The following is a 22341-nucleotide window of genomic DNA, read 5'->3' as shown; positions in this document are numbered from 1 at the left end:
AGACCATAAGCAGTTGAGTGCATCGTGTAGAGAAAGTAACAAACAGCGAATTCCTCAAACTCAAAAGGTGTCTAGCGACTGGTTTGGATGCGTCCTTGTCATTTTTTTCCGCATCGCGAAGGTGTTCTCGGAATCGGTCACCCAGTCGTCTACCTGTTTCGCCGATGTATAACTTATTGCAATTAGTGCAAGTTATGCAGTAAATAACATTTGCGGAGGTACACGTAAAGTGATCAATGATCTTAATGGATCTTTTGGGTCCCGATATTTTCTCTACGTTATGAATGAAAGGACAAGTTTTGTATCGTGAGCGAGCGCATTTAAAAGTTCCAGATTGGTCATTGGTTTGAAATGAACTCCTGACTAAAAAGTTGCCTATGTTTTTGTCACGTTTGAATGAAATAAGTGGGGGTTGCGAAAAGATAGTGCCAGCCAACACTTTAATCTTCCTTATCATTCTAAACAGCATATGGCAGTTTGCAGCCGTTCCTTACATCTAGGCAGTTCGGAAAGCCGTAAAACACTAGAACAAAAATTTATATTCCAAATCGGCACCCTTAATCCCTACGGAATCAACGAGCGTTTTTCATTCCACTAATTTATTCCTGTTTTCTCGTCACCATATTCCCACCAATGGCGTAGCTCCACTTTCTACATATAAATCCACACACAACCCACAATTCCTCTAATCGCTCTGACGAAGGGCTAACGCTCGAAACGTCAGTTTTTTTACCCTTTACGGTGGCTAATTTACGTTTTCAACCCAGCTGTTAACACTAAATTACCTGCTATACTCTCCCACCGACGCAGCACCACAGTTTCTTTAGAAACTTACCCCTTTATTCATTTGGGATAACTTCAGGTTTTGTTTTCCGTAAACTGATCCAAACAATGCAAACTGAAGTTTTCCTTTTAGTTGACCTTGCCACGGAATACTCAATGGTGTAATATTGAGAGTTGAGGGAGGTGTTACTATACACTTAATGTACAGTCCCGAGGGAAACAGTTTTATTTTTTCCAAGTCCTGATGTTTCCCTCGACTTCGTCTCAGCGCGCGGGCAACAACTGCACGTTGGATCCCAATCGGTATACACTTGAATTTAATCAGGGGCACGTGACCAAGAATCAACCAATCACGGTGCTTGTTTTGTTGAGTGAAAGCTTATGTGTATAACAGTGGTAGATACCTGGAGTGAATAAGTTCATAAAAGCATTATCGTCTCTATCGATGTTTTCCATTGAGGAGCGCATTAACAAACAAATTTGCCAACGCTTGCGTAACTAACCCTCCATTTGTATCTGTTCGAAATTGTTCTTCTTACAACTGGTCTTCTTTTTGCAGTATGGCGGTTGCTTAGCAAGTCCTAATCCTGTCGATAACACAAACTGACTCCTTTTAAACCTTTCATCAGTATGCATATTCTCCATACTGTTCTCTATATATTTCCTTAGCCGCTAACAAGGAGAATATTCTTAACAATCAAGTTTCTTCAATTCGCGATCATTTCCTTTATTCTCGTGACCTTCACGTGTGATTCAGGGCTGATATTGTAGGGAAAAATTAGCTGCTGGTCACTCATAAGGATTGAAGAGTCAACAAAATATGGTATTGCAGTCGTAAGGGAGCATAACAAATTCTTTCTGAGAGTGAATCGGACTGTTACCAGAGAAAAGAAAAATATTGACGCATATACAAACGCAAACAGGTTCGTGTGGACGTAAGCTATTTTAAATATTTCTACTTCAAGTTTAATCAAACATTTAACGAGAGGGACTAAATACGGTGATTGAAAATCTCTTCCATACAAATAAACAACTATAACTTACAGTCGGCGAAAGGAATTCTAAATCATTAATACATTAATACTTTATTAATACAAGTTTTCCTTAACTTAAAAAAAGGTCTGAACATATGGAATCCAACTTGACACGCCATTAGATCTCACTATTAAAAGATGTACAAGTCGTTGATTAACTTTAATGGTGATAAAATTCAGCATTTTTCGGTGTTTTAAACCTATAACACGTTCAGCAGTATTTGGTCTTATCACGAAAAGAGCTCAAAGAAAACAGAATTTTGCACCGAATAAAAAATCAGACTAAGACGTTTGCTATCTACATCACTTTCAATTCATAAAATTACAGCTAAAATTACATCAAAGAATTCCACTGATTAACTTTTAAAGTCATTTATCCAATCCTATCACAAAAAACACCGAAAGATCAGAGTCATTTCACAAGGATACGTTAAATGAGATGTTTTTCTTTACTCTCAAATAAAAACAAAATTTACTCTATTTTCAATACAAAACAGAAAATTCTGTCTACTTAAAAAACCCAACTACGTTGAAAAGTTTGAAAGGCAAAACAAGCACGATAAAACTTAATCTAAACTGTGTTACAGAGTAAGAAATAAAACAACACGATAAAATAAAAGATCATACACCAATTACTAGATTCCTTGAACTTTGTTCCTATATACGCTTGATAAAAAACCGAGTAAAAGTTGGCTAGCAATAAAAAGCAAGTTTTCATCTTTATTGAGCGATGAATTTGCAATCTAGTTGGAAATACATAGCATGGTGATACATCTGTTGAAGAACAAAAAACGAGACATTCAAGGCGGGGGCTAGTGTGTCGCTGATGTTGTTATGACAACAAGTGCGAACGACGATATCATATATCGGTCTTATCTCTGTAACTTCGCAGGCAGGAGCCACATATACTGTACAATTTGACAAGTATAACTGCTAACTTTGAGCGAAAAGGTTAAACCAGTTTGTTTTTTCACGATTACTTGATCACAATCATAAAATTCATCCATATTTTCAAAAGGGGTATTATAAGAGTTGTGCTCACATTAAACAATTAAGGCTAACTCTCAATTTTTCTTTCTTCTTTCACCAGAGATTCAATAAAGGCCGGTTACCAGCGGTCTACCGCTGACTGTAGACGGTCTATCGCCGTCTCCTTATCCTCAGGATCCCCCTTACGGCTCCTTTTAGGGCAAACCCACCTTTAACATTATTTCATCGGCAGCCGCTTATGGGAAAAGTTATTGAAACTTTTGTCCCTCGACCACAACCCACCCATATAAATCTTGAGCTTGTCTTTTTCATTAATGAAGGAACATACTTCAGATACGATATAATTTTCATATCCGCCATTAAAAACTTGAGATGAAATTACACGACTGACCGTCGCCATTTTGAATCGTGCTTAACAGCTTGGCCGCTCATCCATGACGTAATTAAGCCTCTTTTCCCTTTGATCAATCTCTTGGCGATATGTTTTAACAAGAAGAAGGTTCAGAAAAAGACCTGCTTGAATAAAAAAATGGTTTGTTGCGATAACCAGAGTAGTTTTGCCCGTAGCCAGGTGGAGATTTTAATGGCGGAGGTGAAAATTATATGGTTTCTTGAGCACACTAATTAAGAGGGAAAAACCAGTCTAAGTGACTCAGCGTCAAAATAACACTGCGTTAAAAAAATGTAAACTTTCAGTCATGGAGTGGGCTAAAGGGATGAATATACGAAGTTGTCTAGGTCTTCACACTTGGTGACATCTCATCGAATGGTTGTGCTAGCTCATCGTCGTGGATAAAATTATTCTCGTCTTCTTCCTCAAGGCGGCTCATGGGTTTGTTTCTCGCCAACATGCCGTAATAACGATACTTCAACGCTCGATGTTTGCACACAAAGAATACTGCCACACCCACCAGTATAACGATAATGACGACTCCCACACCAATCAAAGCTATATTGGCTTTGTTTTCTTTTAGTACTTGATACGCCACTGTACCATTTTCCTTCACTTTGACAGTTACTATAACAGTCGACGTCGGTGTCTCGCATTTTTCTGTTGCATTAGTCGTTGGAAGCCCCGAATCATTCCCAGGCCTCCAGCAAGGCACTTTGCGTACGTAGGTCACATTACGCATTCCGTTGATGCATTCGCCGATAATTCTCATCACATCACTGTCACGGCATTTTGGGCATGCGTACAACGACTTCCACACGAAGTAGAATTTACAGTTACCGCGCATCGGGCTCGTGTAATTGTTTTCGGGGGCTGGGTTACCGACACCCGCTCTTACGTCACACCTGAGGTCGAGGGTGGTCTGATAGCGCGAGTTTCCGTCTAGAAAGGAAAACATAGAAACATAGAAACAGGAAATGGTTTCACTACATTGAAAACTTCCCAACCATGTATTAGCAAAAATCCTTTATCTTTCCATATTCTTTTATCAAAGTTATGGTTTTTTTAGTAATCGTTTCTTTTCTTTAAAATTTCTTTTATAAATTAACTTACCTCTGTGGCTGTAACATTTGTCCCCGTTCAGCAGGTCCACGAACAAACCCGATTTGACGTCGGATTTTTTTCGGTAGCCAATCACGGAGCCTAAATCTGTGTCATATGTAAACCACGACGACCTGCACGACATCACAGGCCGGGGAGTGTGCACTCCGGTTCCCCGATTACGGTAAACACACGAAGAGTTGTCATGATCAAGGGTACAGAGATTGAAGTAAATAGCTCTGGGGTAAGGCCAAATGCTCAAACTAAGGATAAAAGATAAAATTTAGTTCAGCAAATGATTTGTACAGAAGTAAAGGCAAACCCAGAGCACACATTCCAGACGGATAAGATGAAAGTTAAAAACCATGTTGGGGGTGGGAGTTGAATCGTGTGACCTGAAGAAAAATGTGATTGGTGATTGCGTGAGAATTTGCAACCGTTCTAGCAAAAGGCAAGCGCAAGAAGCCATATAACTGGCACAAAGCACGGCGTGAAGCTGGTTGCGATACGTGTCACGCATGGGGAAAAAAGTGTCATCAGTGTCATGTGCCGCGTGATCAGAAAGGGGAAGCATAATTATGAGCTAAAAGGCAAGGTAATATGAAAATCGTGATACGCAGAAAAACGTCTTTTCCTTGCGATAAGGACTGGAAGAAACGAGGAAAAAAGTGCGCCGGAAGACAAGCGAGGAAAAACACAAAAAAAATTGAAAGCAAATGGAATTTATGGCACGAAAGCTGTACAGGAGTAGAAAAATTCATTTTTCTTATCAAGAAGAGAGGTAGAGGTATGGATGCGGGGGGAGGGGGGGGGGGGAGGGAAATTACGAGGATTATTGCTCACCGTCGTGGTCTCCAAGGTAAACTTGGGCGATACAACAGTGCTTCAATCATCGGTCCTCCAGGGCGGGAGAGTTTACTGAGGTCATACACGACGTCATCCGCAGGCTTGAACATACAGTTGTTCGTGTCACAGCCATCTTTACCTGGAAGCGATTTTGTGTTTTGACCGCACGGAAGACACTGCGAACTTCCCTTCTGCAATTTACCAAGAACACAAATCGTCACTTAAAAAAGACTCCGTAAGACACAGTCCCTGCCTCTCAGTGAAGAATTGGTATAACAGGTAAGATTTTCGATTGGACAAAGTATCTTAACATCCTCCTTTTTTAACGGTTACCTGTTGAAATATTTAAGTTAAGCGTTTGAGTAATATTCAGATGAACTTAGTAAGTAGCATAATTACCGAAAGGCTTCTTGCTATCATCTTCTCTGGAGGTAAACAGCCCGGTCCCAGTTGGTCTAAGGATGGATTGCGCTATCCACCGGATAAGTATCACTCCGGAGGATAGTGCAATTTAACCTTTGGATAGCGTAACCCCTTGGGGATACATGTTGTCCAGCTCGGAAGCCCGAGATAAATATATGTAGAAAGTCAGGAACAACCTAAATTCTAGAGTTGCTTCCCCGGGTCCTCGTTTCGTTTGGTCACATGGTCTGAAACGGTGAGTAAAACCGCGTGGTACTGGAGACGAAAATGCGAATCGCCTCAAGCAGGGAGGGCATGCGCTCTTATACTGCTGTCAGGCCACTACGCGCTAGTTTTAAGATAAAAAGCTTACCGCAGCAGCAAAGGTTCCTTCTTTGCAGGATATACAACTTTTTGCTCCAGGTGGACTGCTGGTTCCGTTTGGACATATTGTGCAATCAGTGTTGCCTAGGTTACTATGGTACCCCGCTGGGCATGCTGTGCAGTTCTTGGCTGTTCCGTTCTGCACCCCAAGTACACTGATATTGTAGAGCTTTCCTTCAAAAGCAGTGGAAAGCATTCGTGTCTCGTCTTGTTGGATGAAAACCCATCTGTGGAAAGACCGTTAGGAGAATTAGAGAGAGATATATAAAAGTAATCAACGATCTGTTCGCAAATCTTTACATCAGGACGGCACTTGATGAAATAATATCTTGCAGGAGTTTCCTTGAATAACTTAAAATCAATGTCTTGTCAAATATTGATCACGGACATACTGGACTCCACTAGGATTGAAAAGAGATTTGATTCTACTAACAAAAAAAAAAGGCTAGGTGGAATTTCGGTGACGGTATGCGTTTCGCCTGGTGTGCGATGACATACCATAGACGGTGGCAAATACAGCTGACATTTTTGTGTACCTGAAGGAAAAGCGTCCTTTCTTGAGCGGGTAAATATGTCTAATAACTCTGCCGTCACGTCTATTTTCATGCCTGTAGACATGTCCTCCCTTAGGACGCGTGCAGTTTAGTTCGTCCACAATCGTGTTGTTACTCCAAACTTGAAATACTAAGTTACAGTCTTGGATGTTAGCGAGATGTTCCCCTGGCATAGATTTTTGTGAAACACCAGTCACATTACAGGTGATGGAGCAGTTAAAAGCGATTTTCGCTAACTCGGAGTCCAATGTAAATTCTGATGACTGCAGATAAGTACGCACATTTCCAACAACACGTGCTGTTCGGATTACATAACCAGAAGGTATCCAGCCACGCTAAAAAATAACATGAGGAACAAGGCCCCGTCACAAGATGGCGATTCTCCTTACTGTCTGCCATATAGTTATTGTGGTGTGAGTTTGGAGAATTTGGTATTGGATCAACTAATAATCCCCTAATTGATAAATTTCTTTATTCTCGCTACTTGTCTGCTTGATATTGTATTGATATTGTAAGGAGAAAATCTGCCTTGGTCACTTATGGAAAATGGGCAAGAATATCAGCGACACACTTGGCTACGCTTTGTGTGCCACTTTTTTTGTTCTTACCACAGTTTGCCTTTTAACATAAAAAACAAATAGATTTCATGTTGCCGTGGGCTTGTACAGTAATAGGTAAGCGGTCAGTAGGGCACCAGCTGTTTCAGAGCCGCGGGTGCTTTTAGGTTTCCGAGCTGTTTTCAAAATAGCAGCGATTTTTTTTTTGTGCATTTGAAAACAATTTTCAAAAGATAAGGTCACTACCTGGAGTCTCAAAATGCTCTAAGTGGTGAAAAAAATTATGGTTCAGAAACAAATTTCGCCTATAAAAATCTATTACATCCAAATTTTTCTTACAAACCTTCACAGCGCAATCCCCGGAACAATTAGCGGTGAACCCCTCAGGTAGTTTGTCTTTTCTCCAGACACTGTAATGTTTCCCTGGCAACGCCACATGACCGGCCTCACAGGTCTCGCATTTGACTCCACGTGACTTGAACCCAGTTTCACACGGTTTGCACTGCAGCTTTCCTCCGGTTCCATTCACGATCTCAAACCCACCCTCGCATTTACATTGATAATCCGGAATTGGTTTAAGACTGGGATTCCCTGCTGGATCGCAAAGACGCCTGGGATCACTGACATTTGCAACTGAAAATCAACAAGAAAGTTAATGAATAAAAAAGATGCATCAATGTGAGCAACTAGGCACCCACCCCTTCCCTAACCATACAACGTTCAACTGATAATAAGTCGGGGTTAATGATGGATTAGGGGAGAGAAATGCGCACAGCTGCTCAGATTCTGAGTTATGGGTGCTTTTGATCCCGGAGCTCTTTGCCCTTGAGCTAAATCTGGTTTCTACAGCACAAAGCAAGCAAGGGTGGGTTGTTCGCAGCTGGGTCAAGATAAACCATAGTTAGTGTGAAAAATATGATTTCAGATCAAAAAGCTTCAATAAAAACTTCAGTTTAACTCTTTTTCTCAACAATCTGATTACTGGATGCTCTCAAAACAATTGAGAACGTTATCAGGAAAAGGATTTCGGATAAAGCAAGGGAGGCCTCTCCCCTAACCCAACATGAACCCATACTTGGAAGGTGGCGCAGCGGAGTTGTTGGGGCACTGAACTTGTAATCTGGTGGTCACCGGTCTTCCATCCGGCTACTCACTAGATTTGCGCTTGGTTAAGTTCAACTCCTCCACTGTGCTGTGTAAAAAACCGACCTGTCTGCCTACTACAGGTTGGAATTTCCAAGCATTTGAAGTTTACGTGAAACATAAGTTTCTCTCTCTTTCATATTGCGAGGTCCTTAGAGGCTTGAAATTAAAGCTCAATAAATTGTAAATTTAGTTATTCATTAATTCAAAGAAAAAGAAACCCAGATTAAAATTGGACCCTGGGTTATTATTTCAAACAACTGTACCCAAGGTCACAGCCACCGCCTCCACTGCGGGTTTCCCTAACAGTCTTCCAGACCCCATTCACCCTCCTAGCTGGAGAGGGGTACTGTGATAAATAATAACCTCTCTGAGCCCTTTAGCTCCCAAGATCACATTCAGGTTAATCTCTTTTAAATTACTGGCTGCAATACAATTGTTAGGATGTTGGTCTGGAGAATTTGGTATTGGATCATTTAATAATACCCTAATAATATTTATCCTTATTCTCATCACTTTTCTGCTTGAAAGTGTATTAATATTGTAAGGAGAAGTTCCCTCTTGGTGACTTATGGGAAGTAAAGGATTAAGACGACAACATAATCAGTTATTTTCATCTAAGTGAACACTGTCATCTCATTTGATATGGTCTCAATTTTAAACCTATCTAAAGCTCATTTTTAATGTTAGGACCATCCTCAACCCTTTCACTCTCAAGATCTAACTGTTATTTCTCCCCTCTAGCTGCTACATATTTCTTTGAAACTTAGTTGTGAAAATTCGGTGTTAGAGCTAGATAACTTCTACCTGATAAGTTTGAGTATTCTCATTACCTGTATGCATGATGATGTACGAATATTATAGGGAGAAGTTACAAGTTAATTACCTTCAGGAGTTTTAAGATAGTGTCTCTGTAAGAGCAGTCCGGTAGATTTTGCTTGAGACACGGATTTCGCTCATTTCTTGTGTGTTGTAAGACATTCATGTACCTACACTAAAACCACAATCCGTTTGATCGGATCTTTTTACTTTTCAGAGTTTTACGGAAATTAAATTTCACTCGAACGAAGGCTTGTCGTGACACTTTTCAAGGCTTTAATTTAAGACAACTTTGGAGGACAATTTACAAAAAAATACGGAACGCAGCAAAAAACAAATACCACAGCCATGTATATTAACTCTATCTTATCTATCTTAGTGTTGCGGACAACTTTTGTTTTGCTTAGTATTCTTTCTTCTTTCAAAAACATTTCGTTCCAAATAGGACTGGCATCAATTCATAAATTTATAAACAAATCTTTACCATGTAAATAAATATGTCTAGATAATCGAGATAACCACTGAACCTCTTGTATCGCATCAGAAGTAACGTGTCTTGTCTTTGCCCAACTCTTAGAACATGGAGCGGCAAAGACGCGAGACACGAGTCTCTCGTCTCGCGACTTCTCCATGCTCACAGGATACGCGTGACCTCACTATCTTTATGAAAAATCAGAGACTGCTCGGAGTCTGTATTCCGTTCAACCATTTCATAAGAGTAACGCGAGTCTTTTCAATTGAGTGAAAAAGTCACAAAGCTATTCTTTACCTGACGAGCGTAACCACTGACCACTCACAAATTACAGCAGGCTTCTCCTTTGGCGCGGAAATTGAAATCGTATCGAGTATACAAAGTTATAGTGAGTTCCTTTAGATCTCCCGAACTTGTATTGCGTTGGAAACAAATACAAGTACAGGAAGAAGTCATTCGTTAGCGAGACGTTCATTATGTCTCAGGACTGCTGTTTGAATAGCAAAGATACAAAAAACTTTGGTTCATCGCGTGGCTTAAGTGGTTTGGTACGACTGTCTGAATGCAATGATGAAGTAAAACATCATTTGATAAGCTGCCACCTGTCTAAAGAGGTCTTAAGTGAAAATGAGCTAATCTTGGCAAGGACTGGCCTATTTCACCTCGCTCAGGAGGATAAACAAAAAAAAAGAAATGGATTTGCTATAGGCATCGCCACACTTTGGGGAAGTTTTGGTGAAGTGCAAAGGTAACATGTCAGTATCCTGATCATGATGGCGTCAGGAAGCGTATCCAAGGCAGAGATGTAATTACCTTGCAGATGTCTCAGGACATTCAAAAGCTATTTGGAGTTATTATTCCAGTTGAATCAAGTAGTCTTCAGTAACATTTTCTGTTATCTATTTTTGTCTCGTAACATATCTTCTCGAAAAGAGAAGAAACTCTTTATTAGTTTAAGGCTACTTAAGTACACATCACGTTGAAAAAACATAGATCTATGTGTAGGTGCTTTTAATTGCAGATGGAAATATGTACAATGTTGCTTGGTTGATGATCAATAATGTTTTTGTAGAAGATCAAATCACCTGAAAGAAAAAACCTGCACGCGCCATAACTTAAAAGAACGTGTCAGCTGAATGAATGAAATCTCTATCATTTTGCATACATTCTTGGGAACAGAAGAAATGACTTCGAACAAACATTCTAAGTATAGTGTTCATTTCGTGCAATAGCAATAAATAAAAGGTTCTGATGGAAAAGACACCTTATTTTATACCACAGATAACAAGCAACAAGGTCATATGGATACCCCGATTATATATTAATAACTCTATTAATTAATACCAGTTCTAATTTAAAGGAGAAAGTTATGAGAATAAAATAAAAAACGAAAACGAAAGCATGCCCTCACTGTTTAGACTGAGAATCCTAAAGCTTTTTAAGCATGTATTCGAATATCTTATGGCGATGAGCCCGTCACCCACCCTACCCCGCGCTATACTGTTTTCACTCAGCGGCTGGTCAGCGGTCACGTTTATGAGGTAAACATGGCGATCGCTTCCTGATCACCGTACTTGTCGATCCGAAAATCCAAAATACCAGCGTGACATTGCCTCGAAGATGAAGCAGTTATGTGATTTGATTCGTACCTCACATTCGAGTCGAGGCTTGGGTGGCACAGGTTATTTCTTACGGTGGAATGGACGAGGGGAATTCGAACGCTAGTTGTAGTGTTTGAATTGTTGGAAGAAATGGTCGCATGGGGGAAGTAGGAATGGTAAGTTTAACGAACAATTTCAAATTTTGCCGCTTGAATTGAAAGTAAAGTTCATTTGAATTGCTTTCGTATGTATTTCTGACGGTTTTAGATCTACCTGCTTGATTTATATCTTCTATGCTTCATGTTGACAAGTCCCTCAAAATGGCGGCCACACTTGGAGATTGCCGAAAATTAGGTAAGTTCACAGAGTTATAAAGTTTTTGTAAAGGTCGGGCCGCAGAGCTTTTTCTGTAGTTACCTTTTACCTTCAAAAATTTACCTTGAATTTGATCGGTTTTCGCGTGTGTAACTTAAGCGAACCGATAAGGTGTCATTCAAGTCTTCCTGTTTCCTAGATTGAAACGTGATGTTCACGAAAGTCACCTTGATCATAGTTAGTAGAGGGGACTGGGTCCCCTCTACTAACTATGCCTTGATGGATAAGATAGAGTTAATATTCATGGCTGTGGTATTTGTTTTTTGCTGAGTTCCGTATGCTTTTGTAAATTTTCCTCCAAAGTTACCTCAAATTAAAGTCTTGAAAAGTGTCACGACAAGCCTTCGCTCGAGTGAAATTTAATTTCCGTTAAACTCTGAAAAGTTAAGAGATCCGATCAAACGGATTGTGGTTTTAGTATAGGTACATGAATGTCTTACAAAACACAAGAAATGAGCGAAATCCGTGTCTCAAGCAAAATCGACCGGACCAATCTACAGAGACACCCTCTTAAGGTTGATATCATTTCTCTCTGCTGTCTCCTACCCATTCCTTTCAATGTAAGCTCTGAGAATTACATGTTAAATCAAACGGTATCCTTGTCACTTTTCCACTTACACAATGCACTGATACTGTAACTAAGGAGAAATAACTCATTGATCACTCCTTAGAACAAAAGGGTTAAGTACTTTATGTAACTTACCATGAACTTTGATATATTCAGGCTGCACTTTTGTTGTACACTCAAAACCATTTGGTGATGTTTGACATGAGCATGAATTCACATCTCCTGGAGCAGCAATGATATCATCAGAAGTGCAGTTTAGTAGAGGAATACATCGTGATGCACCTGGCATAGCATATGTGTTTTCTGGACAAGTCTTACAACTGCTCTGGCCTGAAATAAGTGATAAGAAAAGGTAGGGCTCAGAGTGTGAGGTAATTCAAGGTTTCATAAGCTTTTTCAGAAACAACTTTCAAGAGGTTTTCCAGAACTTTTCCTGGACTTACCGGTAGTTCTATTTTTCCAAGACTCCAAATTACACCTTAAACCCTTTCATTTCCAAGATTTCAAAATCAATTCTGCTCAAGTTAAGCAGATTTCAAGGACTTTCCAGAGCCTGTAGTCTTTTTCCATGATTTTCCAGGTTTCCAGGACCTGTACACACCCTAGTAACCTTTACAACTTAAGGCAGACTGAAGTAAAAGTCATTCACAACCATTGTACTAACACTTGGATGCTTGTCTGCTTGTCTGCTTGTGCTATCATTACTTATCACTTTTTTTGGACAAAAAAGGTGTTAAGGTTATATTCTTTGGAAATCTTCCCAAAATATATAATTTCTAACCCCTCATCCTTGATTATACAGGCTACATTGGTGCATTAAATAAGAATGATGTTAATGTTACTTCTGTTTAATATATGAAAACAGACAACTGAGGTCGCTGAAAAGCAGAAAAGTGCACTGCAAACTAAGTTAAAAAATTTTAGTTGTGGAGAGAGCATAATTTTCATAGAACACTGTGTGGTGTGGTAAAGTACCAACAATAAAAAAAAAAAAGTTTTTTTAAGTGACAGGTGCATGCAATCAAATAAACCCACCTTCCTTATCTTGATACTGGAAATATGAGCATGACATACAACTTGCAGAATTTTTTTTAGTACTGAAAAAACCTGGTGGACATTTCTTACATCTCACATCTGGTTCTTCATTGCCAACCTGCATTGAAAAACAAAATTAATTATTGATATCTCATGATAAATGCCATTGAAATAATCAAAAGATTTCAAATCCCATCAAATGACATGCAGCATATTTCATTTTAGTGTCTTTTAGTGTCTTTATTGTTCAAAAGATAAAATTACATATCTTATGTTACATTAAAAAGAAAAAGGATGTAAATAAGCTTAGGTGTATCTAAATAAGATAAGTATATACGTGGAAACAAATACAAAAGTCTAATACAGGAAGTACACTTTTACAAAGCTACATTGTACTTAAAAACAATTCTATTAAAAAATGTATTCTTAAAATGGTTTGTGCGAATGGCGGGCATGACGGGATTTATTTCTCAAATTATACCTCGTGATCTTGGTCTCAGGGAAGTAGGCTCTAAGAGGATGGCTCAGGATAGTTGAAACCTTGTGACAAATTTTGTGATCTTGCGTTTTAAGTAAGTCACCTATCACTAATTTCTTAGATATGTAACTACGTTTAAAACAACGATCTAAGAACTGCTGGGCTATAGTTAGCTCTGACTCAGAGGCCCCATACACAGATAGAGCATAAGTAATATTAGGTAGGACAATGGAATTAAATAAAACATCTACTTCTGCTTGGCTACATCCTTCTTTGCGGAGGCATCTGATAACGTATAAACATTTATTAGCTTTACCTAACTTTTCTTTTAGGTGAGTACTGAATTTGCAGTTCAGCTGAAACGTGAGACCAAGAATGGTTATTGTACTAGTCTGAGGTATGCCAAAAATACTTTGGGCAAGTCAATCAAGCATTCATGAGGAACTAGGAAATTTGTAATTTGCATTGTAAATTAATTCATTGTCATTCATGCTTCTTATTGTTTTTTCTCTCTTTCCCAAGTTATTGTACTAGTCTGAGGTATGCCAAAAATACATTGGGCAAGTCAATCAAGCATTCATGAGGAACTAGGAAATTTGTAATTTGCATTGTAAATTAATTCATTGTCATTCATGCTTCTTATTGTTTTTTCTCTCTTTCCCAGTAGTTTGGTTAATGCATACTGAGAATTTCATCAAATTATTATCTAGATTTTCAATTTCAATCTTACATATATTATACAGGCCAGGTAACTGATATTTGCATATTGGGATATTCATTCCTACTTGCAAAAGGAATTTTGAATGCACTGATTAACACCTAAAAAGGTTTGAAACAATTTGAAACAAAAATACTGAAAATGACCACATTAAAGAAATCTACCGGTTACTACTATGCTGGTATTTTGTGATTCAGAAATATTGGGCAATATTGCACCACCCATGGATGTTCCTCTCCACAATAAGCCTATAAAATCCTGCACAACATTAATTCTTCTCTAACTCTTTTCACAAACCGTGAAAATGCGACAAATTGTTATGAATTAAAAAAGTGCAATTTTCACTGAATCATAACAGAACTTACCAACATTATGGATCGGATGAAGGCCTTGTCTATGTAGGAATATGTTCCAAAACTAAAGCACCTTTTGCGATAGACCCATTTAAGTGTATGAGTTCCCTGGAAATTAAAAAAGAATGTATTTTACATTTAGTGTTCCTGAAAATAATCTGACACTGGCGGTAAGGTCCGCTGAAATTCACTACCACTTTCAAGTCATCTCCAAGTTGCATACCTTTGTCAAACTGTATGTAACATTGACCCAATTGAATTTGTTTCCACTGTATGTCAGCAGTTCCTTGTTATCCACAAAAAATGCCAAACCATCGCACCCTAAGTAGCCAGGCCCCCTGCAGTTTCGACTGTCTACACGATACTCAAAACTAACTTGACTGACACTCATAACAAACTTCTTTGTCATAAGCAAGACAGATGACATACATCGTGTTAATGAATTATCCCCTGAGTTAATGGTATATCCATCAGCTGAGGAAGAAAAGATCGACACATGAACTGAGAAAGTTTCTAAGTATAGTAAGCTGCATTCAATTACAATTCTCAATGTTATAAATTCATGGCAATTGCTGCTACCATAAATGAAGGAAAAATGCACAATCAACACTTTACACCTTAACATCAGTATTCATATTCTCCATACTGTTCTCTATACATTTAGTAAGGTGCTGACTAGGAGAATTTGTCTAACAATCAAGAGTTTCTTTGGTTGGTGATCATTTACTTTATTCTCATGACATTAAAGTGTGATTCAGTGATGATATTGTAGGGAGAAATTAGATGCTAGTCACTCTTAGGGGTTAAAGGGTTAAATAACTTGATAACAGTTGAATCCTTGATTCAGCAAGGGGAATGTTTAAAAGCAAGAGACAGTGTCCAGAGCTTCTACAGGATGGTGGAGGCATTACTGTGCGGTAGAATGTCACGATGGGACAATGTGAACTGAGAGTAAGAACAAACAAGGGAAAAATCCCAGTCACTAATTAAAATTTGGTTTTAGTTTTGAATCTGATTGGTTGAAAAAATGCCACAAGTTTTCAAGACAAATTATACAGAATAGTAAAGCAAACCAAAAAAGACCCTAGATTGCTTTCAACTCATTACCCTTTAACTCACAAAAGAGATCAAGACAAAATTTCTTCTTACAAAATCAATACAATATCAGGCAAACAAGTGATGAGAATAAGGAAAAATATGAATTAGGAGATTAGAAGTTAATCCAACACCACATTGTATGGTAGACAGTAAAGAGAATTACTTAACGCTTTAACTCCCAAAAGTGATTGACATGTAACTTCTCCCCATAGTATCTGTACATTATCTAGCTAACTGGTAGTGAGAATACTTAAACTTATCAGGTACGAGATATGTAACAAATTTGCAAGGAAATGTGTAGCAGCTTGAGGGAGTTGAGTGGGCTAAAAGTTGATTGAAAGTTTCTCAAAATGTCAATCTCCTTACCGCTTACTTTCCATGGGCGACAAGGCTGAACATATTGACGTTCAGCTTCACAGAATGTAACAATGCCTGATCCTTCTGGGGGCACAGTACCATTCTTAGTCCAGTTTTTCCAGTTGTTGATGATTTCTCCCCCTGGCCCATAGGATCCAACTTCACATTGTGTACAGTTAGTAGAGCTGAGGCTTCCAGAAAGTCCACTTCCTTGAGGGCAATCACAGGGTATATTTGCATGTGGAGCCAGAGGAGCTACACCTCCTTTGCTGAGAATAAAGAACAACATTACATATGTTTACATTATTTTACAAAACTCCTTTTATTCTAAGTAAAGGCAGGGTGATGCATAAAATGCTGCATCATCTATCACTTTCCAGTTAAATAAAATTCAAGTCAACTGCTTGCTCACATTGCATAATTTAGTACTCATTATCATATACTAACTTTCTGCAAACTATTGCACACAATTTATCCTGACCATTTTTTAACTTGACAACAACTAAAGAGAAAAAACACTTGGCTACCAGAGAACAAGCTTCAAAATCACTTTAAAAAAAGAGACTATAGCATTCTGATTTCATGTCCCTTTGTGCCAATTTTCAATTTCTTACCAAAATGAAAATTTCATTTTATTGTTGGTTTCTTATCAAATAGGAACATTCTTATGGAGAGGTTTTAACTGAAATTAGGATAATGATCATGATTCAATCTGTTTTGCTTACATAGAAATTGTAACCTCAAATATTACTTACTTCTTTAGAAAAATAGAAATAAAAAGAAATTCTTTAAGCTCATGCAACCCATCGGAAGACCATTGTCAACAAACATGTTTACTTCTTGCTTTGGCAACATTGTAACTAAATTATTTAGAAAAGACAACGAATGACTACATTTTTCGTCTCATCAAGTTGTGAAAATTTGTCTCATGAGTAAATATTTGCTTATTTCAGCTTTCACGAAGTAAAAGAAAATGTCTCGCATTGATATTAGATGATGTTGAAATACAATCTCTGATTCACTGACGCATGTTGAAACATGATCAAAAAGCAATATACGGTATTCACAACAATGAGAGAGATTTTAAGCACCTGAGAAGTTCGGAAACCACTCTAGAGCTCAAGAAGCTCTGAAGAAACCGAACTAGTAGCTGAAGGCTACGCGTCGAACATACTGTATTTTAACGCATCTCCCGTCAATTTCTTAAAGATGGGTTGAAACAAAATGATATGATTCTTTCTCTTGAAGACTTCTTTCGTTTTTCAAATGCTGGTTTGAAATGTACTCGCGAATCAAGCTAAACAAACAATCCAAAATCGTTGAGGAAGCTTAAAATAACAACTTCTTTGATTTACTACGAACGCTCACACGCGCTGGTTTACCATAATTGTGATCAATAGACATTGTTTCTAAGGTTTTCTGAAGCCGTATCAAGAAAAGCTGACAGAACCGAAAATAAAGAACTCTCAGAAATAAGCTTAACAATTTTGAATAAAGAAATCACTGCGAATGAACCAGAAAACTGGGATGGAAAAGTACCAAAATAGGATACCTGAGTTAAATTCGAGCCTCAACGAAGGAATTCAAGAAATAATCTTAAAATTTACGCCCTAAACAATAGAATTATAATTCCAGCGAGTCTTTGGCATATTGCGTACATTCAGCGCTGATCTTTCAAATTTTAAAAACTTACCAATTTGTATTGAGGTAATAGACGATTGAACGAGTTTGTGTGTTTATGTCACAGGGCGTTATGTAAGGCTTGAAGTCATCCTTAGTACAAATGCGACATTGCGCTGACGGGAGGATAGTCAGAAAACACAACACATAGCCAAACCACTCAAATAACGTACTAAGCGCCATTTTGTGGCAAAATGTGGTATGCGTACTGCGTTTCTGGCCTCTTTTGTCTGGAGCTGTCACGAGCAATTAAACTTTCAGAGGATAGACCTCCCTTCTGAGCATATGACGTCACGTCCGTTGAGAGAGTGAGCCTGACAAGAGGAAGCGTTTATTTTGACTATACTGTTTTATTATTTGGCATACTTTCACGTTTTGGTAATTCGCTATATAGTGCAACGTTGTTTTTTTTTGGTTAATTCTGTGTAATCTAGGTAGTCTTAGAGACGTGTGTGACTATTGTTCTCTTCACAACTCTCATAATTGTCATATCAAAATGATGAAAAAGCGTAAATGACCTGTGCGTCATCATGACACAATCATTTCCAAGAAAAACTTTTTTGACCACTTTTGGATTTCAGCCAAGGACGTGACGGATATCACACGGGCGGTCCATATGATGCATGACGCCACCCCTCCCCGGTGCGTCATTACAAATGAAATTCAGTCCCATGATTCAAATCGAGATTTGAAGGCGCTTTGTCGTAAAAATTTCTCATGGCGGTAATGGGTTGTTTTTCCCGGAAAGCTTTTACATATGTGGATAGTTGCCAGTGAAATCTTAAATTTGGAGACGTGTAAAACCAGTGATTTACAATCATAAGGTATGAAAATGATCATGTATCAGAAATGATTGAAGTTTTTGACGATCAAAAGCGGAAAATCGCTTTCCATAAGTCAGGGATCTCAGGCCTGCTGAAGTCCCTGTCAAGGTTTTATTTTCTCTCGTTTTTCCCCCCCAGGGTAACTCCAACGAGATTACTGGGTATTGATATTACCTTTTGTGGTCAAGTTTTTCCAACAATGTTCTCGCACACACGCTTAAAGTTACTTCTTCACAATACTTTCAAATCATAACAAACAATTCCTTGGGATTTGAACGAAATTAGCATTTCAGAGACCTAAAATTTCCCTGGAAGCGTAGTAATACTGCTGATTGCCTTAAAGTGTGGAGATAGCGATGATATTTAACTTTTTGGGCAGGCTGGCCCATGCAAAGAATAAACCCTTGCCTTGGTATCTGTAAAAGGTTTTGATCGATACTTGAAAAATATCTCTTTACAGCGAGGCTGAGAGGAACAAATATCGCCTTTGTGTTCTTTAATGATTGTTCGATTATGAACTCTAGGTTTTATTATACAGGTATCCCAAGGGATGCTCTTCCTATTGTGGCCTCAACAGATTTATGCCATCAAATGAGGTGTATTTATTGTGGTCACAAATCTTAAAAAAGGGAAAACAGAAAACAGTTTCACTATTGAGATTCTTCACATTGGTATTTTTCTATACCTAACTGTGAATATGGCATAAATGTTGGCAGGTTGTAGTCTACATATCTGGTAACAATTATTAGCTAATGAGCAGCATCACTTCAAAGTACAGCAGAGAAATTTCAACATTTTTTTCAGGGAAGATCAGACATGTGCACAGTTATTTGATGTTTTACTGATTTTTTCTCAAAATTGAACATTAGAAAACCATTCTTAGCTTGTTAAGTTACTCTACAGACATAATCTGTCACCTGTTTAGGTGGGAAATGACATTTTGACTCCTGAGTCAAAATCTCTGAACAATTATTTTACATTAGTATTTTGAGTAGCAAGAGTCAGTTTGGTCTTAGCACCTGGAGATGAAGGTATACAATAAAAATTAGCACAGGAGGTGAATTTTTAATTTTATACCCATAGAAGACTTTTCAAACTAGTTGAAACAACAAATTAAGGTCAATTTTATCCTTGGCTAGTAAAAATTCACAAGAACTTGTAATAAATTTCTGATTTTTTATGTCAGGTAAAAGGTACAGAGATTAAGTTGAAAGGGACTTGTCTTAACCCTTTAACTCCAGGTATATGATTATTAATTCTCCCTTCTAGCTGCGGCACATTTCCCTGTATAGTAGCTACAAGAATTTGGCATAAGATCAAAACAAAAACTTGGAAGTGGTGAGTTTAAGAATTCTCCCTATCTGTTTGTTTGTATATTATAGGGAGATGTTACATGTCAATTACTTCTAGGAGTTAAAGGGTGAAACAGGGCTAGTTTTGGAAGGCTTTGGAGACACCCCCAATAAAGCTTTCTTTAATTACCCCCTCCCCCCCCCCCAACTTGTCTATGAACCTATTTGGAACTTATTATGCAATGACGAGTCTGATACCAACTCATTCTTCATGTTTAGGTGAAGCATACCAGTTGCTATGGGGTATGATACAACACGATTTACATGTTCAGTTGACGAGGAACTGCTTTGTGCAATTTGTAAATCAGTACTAGAAGATCCTCTTCAAGCCCCAGCATGTGAACATGCTTTCTGTGCTGGTTGTATACATGAATGGCTGAGACATCAACAAATTTGTCCAGTTGATCGACGTGGCCTCACACCACATGAACTGAAGCAAGTGCCAAGAATCTTGAAGAACCTTCTATCAAAGTTAACAGTAAAATGTGAAAATGAAAGGCATGGCTGTGATGGGGTGGTCAGACTGGATCAATTACGCTCTCATTTATCACAGTGTGAACATAACCCAAAGAGGCCTGTTCAGTGCAATCAGGGATGTGGATTAGTGGTTCCATTTGACGAGCTTTCTCAGCATAATTGTGTCCGTGAATTAAATAACTTGATCCAAAACCAGAATTTCAAGCAAGAACAGCTGCAAGCTCAAATCGATGAACAACGCCAGCAGCTAAATGAACAGAAACGCGAGATTCAAGCTCTCAAGGAAATGATCCGAACCATGAGAGTGATCAATTTGCCACAGGCATTGCCACTATTGCCAAGCAACCTGTCACAACCAGATCACTATGTCAATGAAATCCATCAGTGGTTAAGGGGGTTACAATCAGCCAGAGTAACAAGATGGGGTGGTATGATATCTACACCTGACGCTGTTCTACAGGCAGTCATTCGGCGAGCGCTTGCAGACAGTGGATGCCCACCTACCATTTTGAATGAACTAATGGAGAATGCTCACGAGAGGAGGTGGCCCCCAGGGTTGAGCACACTTGAAACACGGCAGCTGAATCGCCGTCGGTATGAACAGTATGTTTGTCGGAGAATACCAGGAAAACAAGCAGTTGTGATCATGGCCTGTGAAAATGAACATATGGGTGAATCAATGACTTTAGATCCTGGTCTTGTAATGATCTTTGCACATGGCATTGAGTAAAGTTTAACATATTTTACATTCACTGGTATGTGGCTACAAAGAGGGAAATCAAATCTTAAAAAGGCAACTTCTTGCCACAATGAAATCAAAGCTCCATAGCTTTATTTATGAACTGCAAGTCTCCAAGATGTAGATAGTATAATCATTAATCAGAAGACAGGTATGCAGTGTTCATTCTTTTGAGAAGAGGAGTTGAGGAATAAAGAGTTAAGTGAGCAGTAAGCTACGGTTGGCGCAGACACAGTTTATAGATCAAGTGAATTTTGATTTAAAAGGAGCAAGGAATGAGGTCATCAAACATTTCAGGAGAAAAGTGAACCTGTCCTATCATAAAATATTGACTTAAATCAGATATTTAGTGTAACACAAACCAGTTTTGAGAGACTACAGACGAACCATCACGTCCACATTTCACTCATTTTCAAAAGCTGGGGCTTCGATAAAAGCCAGTTGCCAGCATTCTATTGCTGCTAATAAAACCTCTGATCACCATCCACTCAGCCTGCAAGCCAGCCCCTGTGATTTGGTTTCACCTTTCAACCCCTTTTTCTAGAAACAGCTGCCTATTACATCATCAGTGGCTGTTTATGGTAAAAGTTATTGAAACCCCCTACAAAAGTTCTCTAGAGTTGCTGAATTTTTGTAAATTATTTGACTCATCTTCCAGGAGACATCATTTTCTCAATTTTTTTACTGGTTATGTTTTCCTTGTTCAGGTAACCTATTAAGTAGAAAATGTACTCACTTGGCAAAAATTGATTATTTCCGTACCTGATTATCAAACGATTTTTTTGTTTTTGTTTTTGATGCAAAGAAAAAAACTACTAAAGTTACTGAAAGTTTCTTTTCTTATAGGTTACAAATTGTAATCAGTATAAAGTAAAGAAGAATTAGTGTTTGGTTTATTTACAAACATGAAAGTCACAAGCAGACATTCAGTAACTTTGGAGCACTTTTGGAAATGAATGAAAAGTGATTTGGCTGGTGAAGTATTATTTAATTCCTGCTTTTACAACAGAACTTCTACCTCACCAGTATGTCCAGTCAGACAAAAACTAAGTCAAACAGGGTTTAAACCCTTTAACCCCCATGATCTCAGTAGTAATTCTCCTTACTATCTGCCATACAATTCTTATGATGTTAGTTTGGAGGGTTTGTTATTAGATCAACCAATAATCCCATGATTGATATTCTTCTCTATTCTCATCACTTGACTGCT

At 38.4% G+C, this 22341-nt stretch overlaps 2 protein-coding genes across 4 annotated transcripts; one reads left to right on the top strand and one right to left on the bottom strand.

Moving 5' to 3' along the window:
* Positions 1-1726: 1726 nt before the first annotated feature.
* On the bottom strand, positions 1727-18101 carry LOC113682776 (endosome/lysosome-associated apoptosis and autophagy regulator family member 2). The gene is made up of 12 exons (XM_089193522.1): positions 17753-18101; positions 16069-16328; positions 14828-15078; positions 14617-14712; positions 13056-13173; positions 12156-12350; positions 7386-7675; positions 6468-6820; positions 5921-6158; positions 5143-5336; positions 4312-4562; positions 1727-4140 (listed from the first exon to the last, which is right to left on the bottom strand). Exons 1-12 carry the CDS (start codon positions 17920-17922, stop codon positions 3542-3544), a joined length of 3015 nt encoding a protein of 1004 aa, XP_089049648.1. The 5' UTR covers positions 17923-18101; the 3' UTR covers positions 1727-3541.
* Positions 12233-21955, top strand: LOC113682775 (E3 ubiquitin-protein ligase NRDP1). 3 transcript variants are annotated; one of them, XM_089193523.1, is made up of 3 exons: positions 18427-18563; positions 19833-19901; positions 20135-21955. In XM_089193523.1, exon 3 carries the CDS (start codon positions 20154-20156, stop codon positions 21120-21122), a length of 969 nt encoding a protein of 322 aa, XP_089049649.1. In that variant the 5' UTR covers positions 18427-18563; positions 19833-19901; positions 20135-20153; the 3' UTR covers positions 21123-21955. The 3 variants fall into 3 exon arrangements, with proteins under 3 accessions (XP_089049650.1, XP_027055763.2, XP_089049649.1); XM_089193524.1 differs by lacking the exons at positions 18427-18563; positions 19833-19901 and adding an exon at positions 12233-12372; XM_027199962.2 differs by lacking the exon at positions 19833-19901 and having other exon boundaries at positions 18380-18563.
* The last annotated feature ends 386 nt before the right edge of the window (positions 21956-22341 follow it).

This window comes from Pocillopora damicornis, chromosome 14 (genome assembly GCF_964200805.1).
Source record: "Pocillopora damicornis chromosome 14, jaPocDami1.2, whole genome shotgun sequence".
Taxonomy (NCBI): Eukaryota; Metazoa; Cnidaria; class Anthozoa; order Scleractinia; family Pocilloporidae; genus Pocillopora; species Pocillopora damicornis.
The sequence above is the reverse complement of the archived record's forward strand: the minus strand, read 5'-3'. Positions and strand labels throughout refer to the sequence as shown.

Excerpts from the sequence above, each read along its gene's own strand:
- LOC113682776 (XM_089193522.1), bottom strand. The coding sequence starts at position 17,922 with ATGGCGCTTAGTACGTTATTTGAGTGGTTTGGCTATGTGTTGTGTTTT. Across the intron at positions 16,329-17,752 it reads TATTACCTCAATACAAATTG|CAAAGGAGGTGTAGCTCCTC; the intron begins GTAAGTTTTTAA and ends CTTTATTCTCAG. Across the intron at positions 15,079-16,068 it reads TCGCCCATGGAAAGTAAGCG|CTGATGGATATACCATTAAC; the intron begins GTAAGGAGATTG and ends TTTCTTCCTCAG.
- LOC113682775 (XM_089193524.1), top strand. The coding sequence starts at position 20,154 with ATGGGGTATGATACAACACGATTTACATGTTCAGTTGACGAGGAACTG.